This window comes from Panthera onca, chromosome F2, assembly GCF_046562875.1.
Source record: "Panthera onca isolate mPanOnc1 chromosome F2, mPanOnc1 haplotype 2, whole genome shotgun sequence".
NCBI classification, from domain to species: domain Eukaryota; kingdom Metazoa; phylum Chordata; class Mammalia; order Carnivora; family Felidae; genus Panthera; species Panthera onca.
Window position 1 is genome coordinate 17,971,556 of NC_138356.1, and position 17,283 is coordinate 17,988,838.

At 34.7% G+C, this 17,283-nt stretch overlaps 1 protein-coding gene across 15 annotated transcripts in view; it reads left to right on the forward strand.

Annotated features, from left to right (window-relative positions):
• Positions 1–17,283, forward strand: part of CSPP1 (centrosome and spindle pole associated protein 1) — a 154,168-nt gene that overhangs the window by 114,925 nt on the left and 21,960 nt on the right. For 11 of the 15 annotated variants that reach the window (XR_013553383.2, XR_009603485.3, XM_060610672.3 and 8 more), the window contains 7 exons: positions 654–806; positions 4,951–5,063; positions 8,963–9,112; positions 9,513–9,659; positions 12,565–12,669; positions 14,594–14,660; positions 15,247–15,364. Coding sequence is in view for 13 of the 15 variants with exons in the window: in XM_060610672.3 (XP_060466655.3) it covers positions 654–806; positions 4,951–5,063; positions 8,963–9,112; positions 9,513–9,659; positions 12,565–12,669; positions 14,594–14,660; positions 15,247–15,364 (853 nt within the window). In the remaining 2 variants the exon portion in view is untranslated. The remainder of the gene's footprint in view (positions 1–653; positions 807–4,950; positions 5,064–8,962; positions 9,113–9,512; positions 9,660–12,564; positions 12,670–14,593; positions 14,661–15,246; positions 15,365–17,283) is intronic. The other 4 variants (XM_060610677.3, XM_060610678.3, XM_060610683.3 and 1 more) reach the window with 1 other exon arrangement.

Here is a 17,283-nt window from a genome sequence, read left to right on the forward strand (position 1 = left end):
ATAGCTCCCTCTGTTCCTTGTCATGTAGGCCTTTCCATAGGACTACATCATTGTCTTTATGATACAGTAGCTGACTATCTTTGAAGTAATAGATTAAGCAAGGTGGAAACCATAATGTCTTTTATGAAGTAGCCTTGGAAGTCATATGCCATCATCCTACAATGTTCTGTTCTTAAGAAGTGAGTTTGTAACTCTGGCTTATGTTCAAAGGGAGGGTAATTGAGCTCCATCTTTTAAGAGAGGATTGTCAAAAAGTTATGAATATATTTTAAAACTCCACACTACATGATTATATATTTTCATTAGGAATGCTAATGAAGTTGGCTAAATTTCACTATGACTTGTTTTGAATTGTTGGTGTTTGTTCTGTATTTACAGAGATTCCAAGTTCTGAAGTAACATACATATGAATATGGTTTTTATGGCCTGTCAAAGATTTTTATATTCTTAACGTCTTGACTGATTTTCATAAGGTTATTTTTTGAAAATCTTCTTACAAGTTTTAATAATTTTGTTTCTGTTTTCAGGGCACCAAGATACCATTGAATTATTCCAACCTATCCTACTGTTTTCTCTGATTCTCTACTCTAAGAAAATGTATTAAGCATACTAATTATAGAAATGTATTTGTTGAATTTATTTTTCCCTCTTAGCTGATTTGAATAGGATGCACAGACAAAATATAGATGCCTACCATAATCCAGATGCAAGAACATTTGAAGATAAAAGGGCTGTTGTATCTCTAGACCAAAATTTAGCCACCTCAAATGCTGAGAACTTAGAAGATTCTGCAAATAAAAACTCAGGTTTTTAATTACATTCTATTTTTGTTTGTTTTACATTTTTAAAGCTGTTCAGTAATATTTCTCTTCTGTTGTCTGACAAAGTTCATATTGTGATTTTGAGAATTTGGGTACTCAGAGTCAGGAAGCATAACACATTCATGTTATTTATAATACCTTTTCTCAAGTATTAAGTAGTTTGACAAAAGTGAATAGGGAAAAAAAGTTTGCTTCGTAATACTATGTATTTCTTCTGAGCTTTATAACTTATATATACTTGAGCTGCTACTAAAATTTTTATTTTGCTGGTGGGAGGACATTTCTTAAAATCATGTAGTCTACACATACACAAATAGTCTCTTTTGCTTCTTATATCGGTAACTATTTGATTAGTGAAAGTGCATCAGATGTGATATGATACATTGTACAAAGTAACTGTTTTTGTTATATTTATTATTTATTTATTTATTTATTTAAAAAAAATTTTTTTTTCAACGTTTTTTATTTATTTTTGGGACAGAGAGAGACAGAGCATGAACGGGGGAGGGGGAGAGAGAGAGGGAGACACAGAATTGGAAACAGGCTCCAGGCTCCGAGCCATCAGCCCAGAGCCTGACGCGGGGCTCGAACTCACGGACCGCGAGACCGTGACCTGGCTGAAGTCGGACGCTTAACCGACTGCGCCACCCAGGCGCCCCTGTTTTTGTTATATTTAATTTTAATTTTGTTTAATTTTTTTGCTTATTTTGTAGTCATTTACCTTCCCTTGTAAAACCACAAAGTACAAAGAAATTAGGTTTAATGTTTTAAAAGTTTGATATCTGATCATGTCTCCATTTTTTAAGCAAATATGTTTTTTTAAACTATTTATTTATTTTGAGAGAGAGTGCGTATGCACGTGCACATGGGGTAGGGGCAGAGAGAGAGGAGAGAATCTCAAGCAGGCTCTGTGCTATCTGCACAGATCCCAATATGGAGGTCAAACTCAAGAACTGTGATATCATGACCTGAGCTGAAATCGAGAGTTGGACGCTTAACTGACTGAGCCATCCCAGGCACCCCTTAAGCAAATATCTTTGGTTTGCTATTAAACAACATTCTTTAATGAAAGGTTCTATAAATAGAAAATTATTCAGTATCTTTATGACTTGGCAGGAAAAGTCGTCAGCATCTTTTTTTATCAAGTATATATGAAAATGTGTTAAGTATTTAAAATTCAAGGGAATTTTAAAAATATTTTGCACTATATGTTGCACTATACTTTAATGCCTATAAAAGTAACCATTTACTACAAATTCTGCTTTTGTACTTCCACAAAAGTTTTGATTTTAGACTAGAAAAGAACTTCACAATAGAAAGTCTTTCTGAAATATCCCTGACTGATCATATAGGCTTCAAAAATTAAAAAAAAAATTTAACTCATATGGAGGCACCTGGGTGGCTTAGCCAGTTGAGCATCTGACTTTGGCTCAGGTCACGATCTCATGGTTAGTGAGTTCAAGCTCTGCATTGGACTCTATGCTGACAGCTCAGAGCCTGGAGCCTGCTTTGGATTCTGTGTTTTCCTCTTTATCTGTCCCTCCCCTGCTCATGCTCTCTCTCTTTCTCTCTCAAAAAATAAATAAACATTAAAAAAAATTTTTTTTAACCCATATGATTATCTGGCCACATAGGCAGATTACGTAAGGAGCTATGATTAGAATCACTAACCTTTCATCTTTCAAGTCTTTGATGGTAGTGCTAATCTAATCTCTGTGGCCTTTTGGAACACTTTAGGAGATACACTATATGTTGTTTCCATGTACAACCTGTTCCACTGTTGGATGTCTAATTATTAGAAAGTGCTTTCTTACTTTGATGCACAAGTAGATTTTTACCTAGTGGATTCAGTCTTCCATTTTGGGAGCACTAAAATAGAAATTTTTGATTTTGATGAAATTAATTTGGCTCTCATTCTGTGTCTGTAATAACCCAGTGTGCAGTAAAAACACCTTTCATTATTGAAGATATTTTGACTTCTTTTTGATACATCATTAGTTTTCTCTTCATGTGTTTCTTCTAGTAGTCTGTATTGAGATCTCAGTGCCAAATATTCTTTCTACATTTTTCTTCCACACCTGGTATTGTTGGTAATTCTGTCTCCACCCAAACCTTTTTCTATCGTAGTAATAACAGTTTGGGCATCTAGCTCTGCTTATCAAGCAGAAACACTGGAAAAATCAGCAGTTCTATGGCCCCTTCGCAATAAAACATACAAGCTTGATGATTGAATATGGACAGCAGAATTTACTGTCTTTCGCCTTTCAGTACACTGTCAGGGTTTTGGTGCTGACATTTTGGCCAGGATGCTTTAGTTTAAGAAATCACACAACATCATAAAATGTTAAAATTCCCCCTTTTTTGCGAATTGAAATTAAGAATTAACCTAAAATAAACTTTATGAATACAAGAAAGTATCCAGTCACCTAATTTGTTGCTTTGCTAGCATATATGTGTGAGTGTATGTTTATATAGGCACATGTGTATGTACACACATATATGGCATTTAATATTTTAAAGGTCTTAGGGAACTTGAACGTATCTGAAAATTGAATGTTATAATGTGTGCTTAAAATTCATTATCCTCTCATGTTTTTGAGGCCCTTCCCAAAGTTCATTGTTTTTCTTTTACTTTATGGTTCTAGAATGAAGAACCATATTTATGAAGTCTATACTAATTTGGCTTCAACTTAATTTTTAGTTTATTATGATGCCTAGATACATTTCCATTTTCTTTATATAGAGCACGTTTCCTTATGATTTTATTTTTATACTTTATTTTCTTGAAAAACCTTATTTTTAAAAATTTGTTTTGCTAATCCTCCTTTTCACCATAAAATTTTATTTTTATTTTTAAATGTTTATTTTTGAAAGAGAGGGAGAGAGAGCATGAGCAGGGCGGGGCAGAGAGAAAGGGAGACAGAGGATCTGAACTGGGCTCTGCACTGATAGCAGAAAGCCTGATGTGGGTCTCGAACTCATGAACGGTGAGATCATGACCCAAGCCTAAGCTGACACTTGACTGAGCCACCTGGGTGCGCTTTACCATACATAACATTTTAATATTTAAGTATTGATTTGACTTTCTGCTGATCTATTCAATGAAACATTAATAAAATTAAATACAGAGGCAAAATAGACCTAAATGGCAGCTAAAATGCAAAGCATGAGTGAGAGAAATACATGATTTATATTGATGGTATAAAGAATGAATCAGTAACTAAAAAAATAATATAAAAAGTTATGTGAGGCCTAAATTTATTTTTTCCTGCATTTAAAGAGAGTCTCCTGGGGTATAATTATTTTTCAAGTTGCCTTTATCCTTCCCCAGGATGTATAATACTATTTATAGGAACATATAGCATATTTTTATTGTTCATGTTTATATCCCCCCCCTTTTTTTTTTGAGAGAGGGAGAGAGCACATGAGTGGGGGAAAGGGACAGAGGGAGAGAGAGAGATAGGGTCTTAAGCGGGCTCCATGCTCAGTGCAGAGCCCAGTACAAGACTTGATCCCACGACCCTGGGATCATGACCTGAGCCGAAATCAAGAGTTGGATGCTCAACTGATTGAGCCACCCAGGTGCCCCTATATCCCATTAATTTGATAGAAATTTTAAATAAAAATTATTGCAATGATTAAAATAATCTTCCTATTTTATAAAAAATGTTTACAGAGCTGGCTTTCTAATCTTTTGTGAACCATAGATGGAAAGACTTTGGAATTACTAATTTTTAAACGTAATATTAGAAAAATTTTAATATATGTATACAATACATTTTAATATATAATTAAGCATATCCTTAAGAAAAGGATATTCACATACATAAGGACTTAAAGATGTACTTTTTTTCTCTCCATATTATCTTTGTTTCTTTGGTGTCTCTCAAGTATTGATATATTATGATTTTTTCAACTATTTTTGTTTCACCATTTTTCTTTCTCTCATGACCTTTCATCTGTCTTCAGATTTAATCTCAGCCTTTCTCTTCTGATTTTTTAACCTCTGGACTTCCATAGGTAGCACATTTATTCAAAGTATGGATTTATTAGCAAACTTTATTCTTTAACCTTCAGAATATTCTAAGCATTGAGTAATGGTATGTCTTTGCAAAATTTCTCTTTCAAGGTTATACACAAACACAGAACTCTCCTTTTGCTCGGGGAAATATATTTTGTGAGCCTCCAACTGAGCTTCAGATTAAACAGCAAGAATTATACAAGAATTTTCTTCGTTTTCAGGTGAAGTACTTATTTGATCATAGTTTCAAAGTTTTGTTAGAATTGTAATAAGCCAAACTTGCAAAGATTTTATCCACAGGATAAAGACTAAATTCTGAAATACTGCAGTTTTTAAAATATCTCAGTTATATCAGGTAGAGGTAGTACTAAAACAATATTATTTCATTTATATCTGAAAAAGGGATATGGAAACATGTTAGGCATGCTAGTTGTCTTAATCTTTTCTTTATTAAATCATTAGTTGTTAAAGAATGCTGAAATTTCTAAAACTGAAAGACTTAAAATATTTATTAGGCATAGAGTGAATCTTTCTAGATGCTTATGTGTTAGTAGACAATCAAGTTTTTTTCCAAGTGATATGATATTCTTGACAGGGTATAGTAAGTTATTAAAAATCATACAGAATCACATTTTGCAATTATTTGCCTCATTTATGTATGTAAGCAAATAGCATTTAACTTGGCAATGAGAAGGAATGAAATCTGGCCATTTGTAGCAACATGGATGGAACTGGAGAGTACTATGCTAAGTGAAATGAGTCAGGCAGAGAAAGACAGAAACTATATGTTTTCACTCATATGTGGGTTCTGAGAAACTTAACAGAAGACCGGAGGTGGAGGGGAAAGGGGAGGGAAAAATGTTACAGAGAGGGAAGGAGGCATACCATAAGAGACTCTTAAAAACTGAGAACAAACTGAGAGTTAATGGGGGGGGGATGGGGGAGAGGGGAAAGTGGGTGATGGGCATTGAGGAGGAGTTGTTGTATGGAAACCAATTTGACAATAAATTATATGTGTGTGTGTGTGTGTGTGTGTGTGTGTATATATATATATATATATATATATATATATATATATATATAATAAAAATAGAAATGCCCAAAGGAAGACACTTGAGCATCCAGTGTTTATTGAGCAAACAGACTTATTGAACTCCCATTCTGTGTCTACTCTTGTAGACATAGAGATGAATAGTAGGGGTGGAGCCTGAGGTGAATGAGAAGGATTCAGTTTCTTCTCCCCTCACCTGCACACCCCTTCCCACCCACATGTATATCCCAGTGTCAGATTAATCCTGTGGCCTGAATAGTCTTCCTTTGACATGACTTCTTACTTCTTTTGGTATTCAAAATCTGGTAGTAGCTTTTCTTTTCTACAGAAAATGTCCAGATTCCTTAGTATGACTTCTAAGGCTATCCAGTCTAATCCCAACCTCTTAAATTCTTAAGTTCTACTCAAACATGTCATCTCTCTAATCCAAATTATCATGGACTCTTCAATAATGCAGCAATATAATGTATATGCTCTTACGGGTGTATTATTGAAGGATTTAAAAGATTGGAAGCAGGGATATTCTACTACACTGGCAACAGTGGAAATAGATGGAAAGACCTTTCTAAGGATTGACAAAATGAATAGAGTTATTGAATGTAGGAGAGTGGCATCAGAATTCCCAGTGGTATTGGCCACTCAAGTCAGGTAGCAGCTAATTGAGGGTGAGAGTCACCTTTGAACTTGAATTACCCTGTGGTATACTGTCCATAATGACAGCAAGTCAGAATTATGTAATTCCTATTATACTTACCAAGTATTAGCATGGTTTAGGGTAGAATTCAGGGGAAAAAATCTTGATCTTATAGCCTTTTATTATTTATAAGGTACTTTTGCATATAAGTGTCTCATTAATCTTCAGACTTTCTGAGGAAGGTATTATTATTTGTTTTATGACATGCAGCTAAAACGTAGGCTAAGAGACTCATCCATGGTGGCAGAGCCTGAAAATTGTGAGGCCAGTGCTAGAACCCAGGTCTCCTGGCTTTGAGTATCATATCTGGATGTATTGTGCTTACATTTCTAGAGAGCTCTAAGTCTTTCCTCTAGGAATAGAGGAAGCTTTGACTATATTAGTTTTAGAGTAAGTTTAGCCTTCAGTTCTCCCATCCTGTAAACCTTCAGTGCACCTGTGAATGGATTGCTCTCAAATGGTGGCCTACATATTTTTTTAGCAGCCTCTTGAAACTCTTTCCCCCCAAATCTAACTTTAAAATATCTAAATGGTACTTGTTACTGTCAACACTAAAGTGTCAGACAAGAAGTATCCCCAAACTTAAATGTTAAAAGAAATGTTATAAAATGTTCAAATCTGTGTGCAAAAATGGCAACATAAGCCCTTAGCTCCATGAATGCATAAAAAGGTACACTGTTAAAGTTAATGCAGAAGAAATCTTCATATGGTTAAAATTTGGTAAATAACACTTATGAGTGTTTACATGTCAATTTTAATTATAGCTTTAGAAATGATTAACAAATTTTTTTATTTTATTTTATTTTTTTTAACGTTTATTTATTTTTGAGACAGAGAGAGACAGAGCATGAACGGGGGAGGGGCAGAGAGAGAGGGAGACACAGAATCGGAAGCAGGCTCCAGGCTCTGAGCCATCAGCCCAGAGCCCGATGCGGGGCTCGAACTCACGGACCATGAGATCGTGACCTGAGCTGAAGTCGGAGGCTTAACCGACTGAGCCACCCAGGCGCCCCAATGATTAACAAATTTGATACAGTATTTGCAGAACCTTTGACGTACTTTTGTATTATACATTTGGAAAACCACTGACCTAGATGATAGCTTTCTTCTTTCTGTTGAACTACTGTGTAGCATTTTTGTTGGAATGGCATTTTCTGTGGATTTCTTAGGTGTGTGATCCATTTATGATTATGACCCTGACCATTAATGGAGAAGTGACCTTGTGATTTTGATTTTGTGTGTGTGTGTGTGTGTGTGTGTGTGTGTGTGTGTGTGTGTGTAATAGGGAGAAGGGAGAACTGAGTGTTAAATGTGAGGTTTTGTTGTATAGATCATAAATGACATTTTATGTAGGTTTATTGTGCTTGAAGAAGTGATTATGTGTACCCTATTAGTACTGAATATTAGGATTGTGCATGTTTAATAGTGTTGTTTGAAAGAAGTGTTGGAAGAAGCCCTAGCATGTGAAGTCATGAGATATGTGAAAAGATTATAGTTCTTATAGCTCAAAAGATTGATAACACTAGATATAACAGCCTTGAAGGTAGAGGAAATGTAGATAAGAACAATGAAAATAATGTGAATAGTCATAACCATGTCATACTAAAAAGTAACTAAAATCTACTGATAACCTTAAAACCAGCGTCATGAATACCCAATACCCAGGCTGCCGTTCTCTACCTCATTCATGGAGGATGTAGACTGTATCTCAGGGTTCTCTTCCTTTCAGGTCTTAGACTCTCCCTTAGAGTATTTCTTCAGAGTACTTAGCACTATAGGCCCCAGGTGACATTCAAGATGGAACTTAATTATGAATCCTTGTGGCTAAAATCCTTGTTTTCCTTACCATTTGCCAGTAGATAGGAAAGAAGAAAGGGCATTCTGGGGAAAGGATTCTTGAATAAGGAATGGTTAAATGCTAAAATAGTACACTGTTGTTGCCGGATAGTAATTAAGCCAAGGAACTTTGAGACATAATAGTAACAATCATTATAAAATAATATAATGATGAGTTGCTTACTGAGTACCTCTAAACAGGAGGAACTTTATATTTTTTATATATACGTTGTTTCACTTCAATTCTTTGAGCACTCGTTGGGGAAGTAGATATTAATAACTCTTTTTACCAGATGACAGAACTAAATAAGAATATCTTAAGTTCACCCAGTGTGTATATATTTGGTGGAGCTGAAGTTTTGCTCATAATTCTTAATATTACATCATGTGGCCTCCCTAGCAAAATATAGGAAACTGAAAAAATCAGGAATTTAAAAGAGGGTGTTATGAGTGTTGAATTCATAGGATACTAGAAAATATTACATGGTACTCTAACTTTCAGCAGTTTTGCAATGTAATAACTAGATTTAATTCTTTAGATTGAGGAAAAGAAACAAAGAGAAGAAGCAGAGCGAGAGAGACTGAGGATCGCAGAAGAAAAAGAAGAAAAACGGCTTGCAGAACAGAGGGCACGAATTCAGCAAGAGTATGAAGAGGAACAGGAAAAGAAGAGGGAGAAAGAGGAGGAGGTGCATTTTTTTCCTACTCTAGTTTTCTCCTTACCCTGAAAGTAAAATATTTCTTCTGACTTGGAAAGATATTACAGAGGAGAACAGTTCTGGAGTACGTTTAGAAAATATCAGATCAATATTCATTTATTGGAAACTATTTTATTATTAAAGTGAAAGACTTAAGAAGAAAGATAAATGATAACTTTTTAAATCCAAAAATTGGTTTAGGTTGACTAGGATGTTATAAAAGATGCCTAATACTTTATTGTTAAATAGCTTCTTTTTGTTAAAGAACACCGAATATCCTCTACTAGAAATATATCTTCAATTTTATCTCTTTATTTCAGACAAATAAGAGATATTTGAATAGACTATAGAATGTATGTATGGAGTCTATATTTTTCTCTTTATTTTAAAGCAAAGGCTCAAAAATGAAGAGCTTATTCGGTTAGCTGAAGAAAGACGGAAAGAAGTGGAAAGAAAGAAGAAAGAAGAGGAAGAAAAACATAATCTTCAGCTTCAGCACTACTATGCAAGAGAAAATATAATTGGGGAGGAAACAAAAGTAAGTTTCAGACAAAAATGTAAATTAAACCTGTAGTTTAACCCACTTTCTCCGTGAGAGTCACGGAGTTGTTAGCAAACAGGAAATGGTGGAGGAGATGCTTTTGTTCCTCCCTTCCATCTTGCTACTTCATTTGGGTACAGTGCACTGAACTTCCTGTGCTTTGCTGCTGTTCCCCCCCGCTCCCCCAGTGAATGTAAGGGGGTTACTTACCTTAGTCATTCTTAATCTTGTTCATATGGTCAGTGGAGCAGCACCCAACCAGCTATTCATGATAAGAGTAAGTACAGAAATGGAGAGTAGATGTTAGGAAGCTTTTGTAGCACTTTGTCAGAGTAATCATATGTCTGTTGAATCTGATTAAGTTGGACTTGAATAGTGTAATGTCTTTTTAAAAATTTTCACGTATATGGGGCGCCTGGTTGACTCAGGCTCAGGTCATGATCTCACAGTATGTGAGTTCGAGCCCCGTGTCGGACTCTGTGCTCACAGCTCAGAGCCTGGAGTCTGCTTCGGATTCTGTGTCTCCTCCTCTCTCTGCCCCTCCCTTGCTCATGCTGTCTCTCTTTGTTTCTCAATAAGAAATAAATGTTAAAAAAAAATTAAAAATAAATAAAAATAAAAAATTTCATGTATCTAGTAGTTCATTCTTACTGTTTTACGTATTTATCCTTGATGGATTGGAAATTAAAAAAGAGCCCAGTGGCTCACAATGGACTGGTTTGAAGTCCATATCTGAGATTGGTGGATATCCACAGTTAGGTGCATGGATTAAAGTTATTAGAGGTTTTCTCTCAAGGAAACCAGTTGGCCCCTATAAAGCTCTAGTTTATACCCTTGCTCATATTTCAAAGCTGTATTTAAAATTTTATATGCATAAGTATCACAGGATTTGTTAAAAATACATCTTTAGGTCTCATTTATAGAGTATCTGACATTGTAATAAGTCTGAGGTTAGTCCAGGAATCTGCATTTCACAGGGCTTGGATGGATATCAGCCTGTGGACCACACGTTGAAAAAAACTCTATGTTCTGTAGGTTTACCCCAATTTAAGAAAATGGTTTTCACAAATTTAGATTTATACAGACATTGTTTTTTCTAAACAGCATTTGCAAGATTACTTTTAACCAGTGGACTCTTCTAGTGTATTTATGATGTGGTTTGGTGCACTATTCAGTATGTGACCTACTATAAACAATATGAACCATTTCTGATTGTCTCAAATACACTGTTTTATTTCTCACCCCAGGTTTTATGGTGATAGAGATAAATGTTTGCAATTAGAATCTACTGAAATATTGTTTAAAAGAGAATTTATAAGTAACACCTATGTTTTTGTTTGTTTTATTTCTTTTCAGTGTTCTAGTAATGTTATATCCTTCATTCATAGGATATAAAGTTGGATATATATTTGTTCCACCTTTTAAAATAGTATTCAAGTGTCATTCATTTATTTTTTAAATTAATAACATTTATTTTTTAGAGCCATGTGAGGCTTGTAGCAAAACCAAGTGGAAAACACAGAGAATATTTTCTTGTAAAATTGATTATTTAAGAATGAAAAATAGTTGTTTTCCACAATTTTCACAATTGCCAATTTCTTACTATGTTTAAGAGAAAATGCTTTCCATAGGAATGTACAGTTTTATGACTGTTATAGTTCAGTTTTGAAGTACCTAAGTTTTAAATCAGCTTTGTTCTGTTTAATGCATTTTGCTCTCATTTGTGAAGTTATCCTTGTTAGCTATAATTTTTCTTTTATTCATGTATGCCTGATAGATATTTTTGTCTTTTCTCTCAGTTTTTACTTTTGTGTCACCATTTATTTTTTAGTTAGCTTATATATTTAGTTTTTTGAATTTGGTTTTGTGAGGTTTTTTTTTTTTTTAATTTGCTTTTTTTATCCTAATCAGAGTTACAGTCTTTGGAATAGTGATCCCTATATCCCTCTCTTTTTATCATACCCAATATATTTGATCATATTAATTGAATTTCTGATTTTTTGTTTGTTTTGCTCCTTGATAGTTACTTGTTTTCTTATTATGTGTAGTATGCTTTGCTTGCTTCATCCTCTGTGGTCCTTTACAGGGTTTATATTGTCTGTATGATTCTGCTCGTGGTCATCTAGTGATTTTAAAAGAAAAGATTTTCTCATATATTTCTAATTTTATCAAAGTCACCAGTGAAAGTAATATTTGATTTTGTACCATGCAACATGAACAGCTTAATATCCACACACATACTCTGGTCTGGTCTGGGTGGTTTTTTTTTTAACCAGATAATTATTATTGCATTTTGTTGGGAGTTTTTATGTCTTTAGTGTTTTGATTTTAATGTGAAGTTGGCAACTGTTAGCTTTATTATGTTGTAAACTAAAACCCTGTTTTATTTTCTTATGGAGACACAGAATGCTATTGTGATCTGGAAAATTCCCTCATCCAAGATGCTCTTGGTGACTAGGGATCTAGATTTTAGAGTTTGATTTATATTATTTTCCAGAAAAGAGTTTTTGTTTTTTGTGTTGTTCTATTTCTTTTTATTACTAAGACAAATTTTTACTTTAGTTCTTTTTGTTTTTGTTTTTGTTCTTTTGCTAATACTTGGTTTTTACTGTTGCTTAAGTTTATTGAATTTTTTTATTCTAATCTGAGAGTTCTTTTAATAACAATATCTAAGTCAATTTATGTTTATCATAACTGATGTTTTTGATCTACATAATTGAATTTCTGACTTTTTTTGGTAAAAAGTGTTTTATGAAATAAAAGCAATAGCATTCTGAACTTCTTAAATGGTCTTGCTAACTATTAGGGGTGTTTGTACACACACACACACACACACACACATGTGCATGTATGTGTATATACATACATATGTTGGTCAATGTGTGTATATTTTCTCCCCCAGCACTTGAGACAGCCTTCTCCTGTAGTTCCTGCTCTTCAGAACAAAATTGCAAGCAAACTCCAAAGACCTCCTTCAGTTGACAGCATTATAAGTTCCTTTATTCAGGTATATACTTTTTCTTTTGATATGTTAATCTTAGCTAAGTTATTTTAGATGGGGGGAATTGAATGAGATTTTCTTTTTTTAGTCATTATATTTAGCTAGGTTACATTTTTTCAGATCTGAAATACAGATAATGTTTACATTTGTTTGTTGCTTCACCTGTAGTTGATATTTGGTGCCCTAAGTTTTAAATTCTTTTGACAGTTTATAATTTAGCAAATGGTTCTTGTGTAGGTCCCTCAAGAAGGCCTTTTCTTTGATAATATAATATCTGGCTAGCTGTAGTTATGCTAATAAAGTCCCTTATACTGAGCTCCCATCAAAAGAGAGCCGGGAAGATGTTCCAGAAGGGTTGATCCTTTGAGTTGACTCTTGAAAAAGGAGTAGGAATTTGCCATAAAGAGGAGCATGAGGGACTTTTAGTGTGTGTAAAATGAAGGGAGGTGTAAGCCATATGGCACACATGGAGAATACAGCAGTTTGGTCTGGCCTGATAATGCCTGACCAAGATGGCAACAGAAGTATCTGTCAGAACGTATGTGGGATGTTGTATGGAGTGCTAAGGGGTTTGACTTTATTCCCATGGATACCAAACAGGCTAATTACTGGAGTAGACAAAGATGTTAGAACATTGTCCTGAATCTCACCCTCTGAGACTCTGATTTAGTAGGTCTGTAGTAGATAACAAATGGGAATGCATGTACTACTTTAAGGGAATGATATATGTCATAAGTAGGAGAATGGCCATATATGTCTTACATAATGTTCTCTTAGGCAGTGGTGTGGAGATCAGTGTATTTTAGAGGTTGAGCAAGACCTTAAACTTGGAAACAAGTTAAAATGGTTTTGCAGAAGTCCAGCTGTGAGACTTTGAGGACTTAAAGGCAGTGACATTAACAACTGACAATGGGTGACAAGTTCAAGACATACTTAAGAGACATAAATAGTGGTATTTACTAACTGTGTATGTGGGGTAGGTATCAGTGACGACTTTCAAGTTTCTTGTGAGATTTATAGAGTAGTCGGTTGAAAATAGGTTGGGCTAAGGAAGGCGCTCTGGACTGGTTTTGTAGTTTTGGAAGCCATTACCATTTGCTTCTTAGATTAGTACAATAGTCTAGGATGAGTTTGGGGAAAGCAAAGAATAGAGGATGGAAAACTAGGGAATTAAATATTTAAGAAGCAGAGAAAGCAAACAGAAAGCGACCGTGGCAATATCAGTTGCTACTGGGCAAGTAAAATAAGGGCATAAAATACCCATTAACTGTCACTTAGGGATCACTGGTGACTTTGGGGAGTGCTATGTTAGTGGAGTAATGGGGTATAGAAGCAAAGGCAGTAGCTGTATGGTGAGGAGTGAATGGGCATGAGGAAGTAGATACCCACATTGCATCTCTTCTTCTTGAAAGTGGGAGGGCTATGGAGGGAAGTAGAGAAGGGCTAGTAGATAGTGATGAAGGAGGAGGTAAGAATTTTTTTAAGAAGGAAGATTTATTTTTTATTTTTTTTTAATGTTTATTTCTTTTTGACAGACTGAGCATGAGCGGGGGAGGGGCAGAGAGAGAGAGCGAGGCACAGAATCCAACATGGGGCTCAAACCCACAAACTGTGAGATTATGACCTGAGCTGAAGTCGGATGCCCAGGCGCCCCAAGAAGGAAAAGATTTTTAAGCATAGGCTGAGGCAAGAGAGTGATGGGAGGAGGTGAGAGTCACTTAACTAGATAGACAGGACAGTGAAGGGATTGCTTTTGGATGGAGCAAAGACTGTCCCATTGTGATAAGAAAAATACATGTAGGTAAGAGTATAGATAGGATACTGGGAAGTCTGGGTTTTTTTACATATAGTTACTTAAAAAAATTATTCTTTTCAAGCTTCTGAGTAGGGAAGACATACTGAGTGTGTCTTTGTTATGATTATTAAACAGGAAAGTTCCGTGTCCAGGGCACAGTCTCCTCCAGTACCTGCCAGGAGAAATCAGCTCCGTGCAGAAGGTAGAGTTAACTATGAAGTCTGTAATCTAGAATATTTCCCTTAAACTTCTGTTTTGAAATAATTATACACTCATAGAATGTTGCCAAAGAGTATAGTGAGGTCTTGTGTACCCTTACTGCAGCTTCCCTCTGTGGTAATATCTTACATAGTACGATAGCCAGGAAATTAACATTGCTGTTCTACAGACCTCTATCAGGGCTCACAGTTTGAACATGAAGTAATTATGTGTGTTTGTATTTTTGTGTGACTCTGTGCATTTGTATTATGTAAAACTTGTGTGACTACTATACAGTCAGGGTGTAGAACTGTGGCATCACCTCAGAGGAACGCTCTTGTGCTGCCCCTTCATAGTTGCACTTTCCCCACCCCAAGAATATTTCTTGACTTTTGAAATTCCTGTATTATTAGAAATGTGTGTGGGGCCTTACTGGTGTTCATGAATGTGATCTGTGTATATATAAAAAACATAAAAATTAACTTTTCATAAAACTGTCTCTCTGAGCATTTTGTGATGTCAGGTTATATTAAATGCTTAATCTTCTGTTCTTACACCTGTCTTATTTTTTACTTTTTGTGAATTTTCAGAGGAGAAAAAAAATGTAATAATGGAGTTATCAGAAATGAGGAAACAGCTTCGTAGTGAAGAGCGGCGTCTACAAGGGCGGTTGCTACATATGGATAGTGATGATGAAATTCATATAAGGTAAGTTTTGAATTGTGTTTTTTATTTGTTAATATCTTTTGTGTTCAGGAAAAGGAATCGTACATTAATCAGAACCTATCCAGTAATTCTACAGTTTTGGAACAGGATTAATTAATCTTTATTGTAAAGTCACATTTATTAGAATGAATGGTATGCATGCTTGAGAAAAGTTTTTAACAGAGTGTTGGTGAAATTATATGACTGAAATAGCCTTTTCCCTCAAAAGAAATCTAGCTAAACAGTTATATCTTAGTGGAAGCACTCAGTACAACTAATCCAAAGTAATATATGATTTATTGAGCCTGTATTTATAGTGTGTGGTAGGTTTTCTTTTTCTTTCCTTCTTCTTCTTCTTTTTTTTTTTTGGTGGGGGCAAAATAGCTCTTTCTTTAACCAGTATGCTTTTAGATTCACATTCTTGAATTTTATGTAGATTACATTGCCTTCATAAAACATTTATCCACACCTGTTGAACCCATTCATTGTGAAAATACGGGATATTTAATGAATACTTAACCTAATATAAAACATTTAAATTGAATGTTTTAACTGTCTTTCCCTTCTGCCAATAATATATTTATGGCAGTGATGATGGTGGTGGTTGTGTTGACAGAGATACTGGGATGGGGGAGTTAGAAAGAAGTAGTTCCTTCTTGAAGGAAAACCAGAAATAATAGCCCTAACCTTGAAATGTTTAATAGGATTAGATTTAGTGAAATTTAAGTTTTGGGATTACACCATTCTTCCAGCTCTATCTTAGAATGGATTGTTTGTCTCACCACATAAATCCATGAATGAAAAATAATTGACTCATTTTTTTGACCTTATGTACAGAAGGCAAATGGGTGCAGAAGTTGCTTTGTAAAAACTGATTTAAGTGGTAGGGAAGTCCACATTAGAAAAGAGGTAGTTGAAACAAGACCAGAAGAAGACATAAACTAGGCAATTAAGAAAACAATCTCTTTGCTTTCCCTTTCTTAGTCTTCTACAAAATCAGGCACAGAAATTTAGTCCTTTAGGGGAAAATGATATAGGAATTGAAGACTTCAGAGTTGGAATAATCATTTTAAAGCTATTTTTTGCATTTTACATTAAAAATGTATTTTTTAAAATATTTTCTAGCCAAGTAACTTACTACCAAATATTTCTGATAATTTTTGCCAAAAGGACTCCTATATTTTTTAAAGCAGTATTCTTCAAACTGCAGATTGTAGTCTATTAGTAGGAAGTAAAGTCAATATAGTGGGTAACTGCCACAATTTTATTAAAGGGTGTTTATTTTTAAAAAAATTATTTATTTTGGCATAATTTTAAAGAAAAGTTGCAAACATAGTACATAATTCCCATATGCCCCTCAGTTTTCCTAATTGTTAACATCTTACTAGAGTTTTCCCAATTGTTAACATCATACTAGAGTATGACTGTCACTAAAAAGCTGATATTGGAACATTACTACTATGTCCCAGACTTTTTGGATTTCTCTAGTTTTTCCATTAATGTTCTCTTTCTATTCCAGGATGTAATCAATATATACAGTACCACATTACAATTAGTTGTCATGTCTCCTAATCCCCTCTGGTCTGAAACAATTTCTCATTCTTGTTTTCATGACTAACAGTCTAGAGGGTTATTGAGTTCTGGAATCCTGTAGAATGTCACTTAATCTGGGTTTGTCTGAAGTTTATTTATTCATGATTAGACTGGTGTTAAGGGTTTTTGGAAAGAATAGCACAGGGCAGGTGGTCTTCTCATCACATCACATTGCATCGCATCATGGGGGTACACGGCATCTACTTGATATCCCTGGGGATGGGAACCTTTATCATTTGGTTAAAGTAGAATTTGCCAAGTTTCTCTGCTGCAGTTAGTATTCTTAGGACACGAATCAATAAATCTGGCACACTTGCAAGAATAGGTAG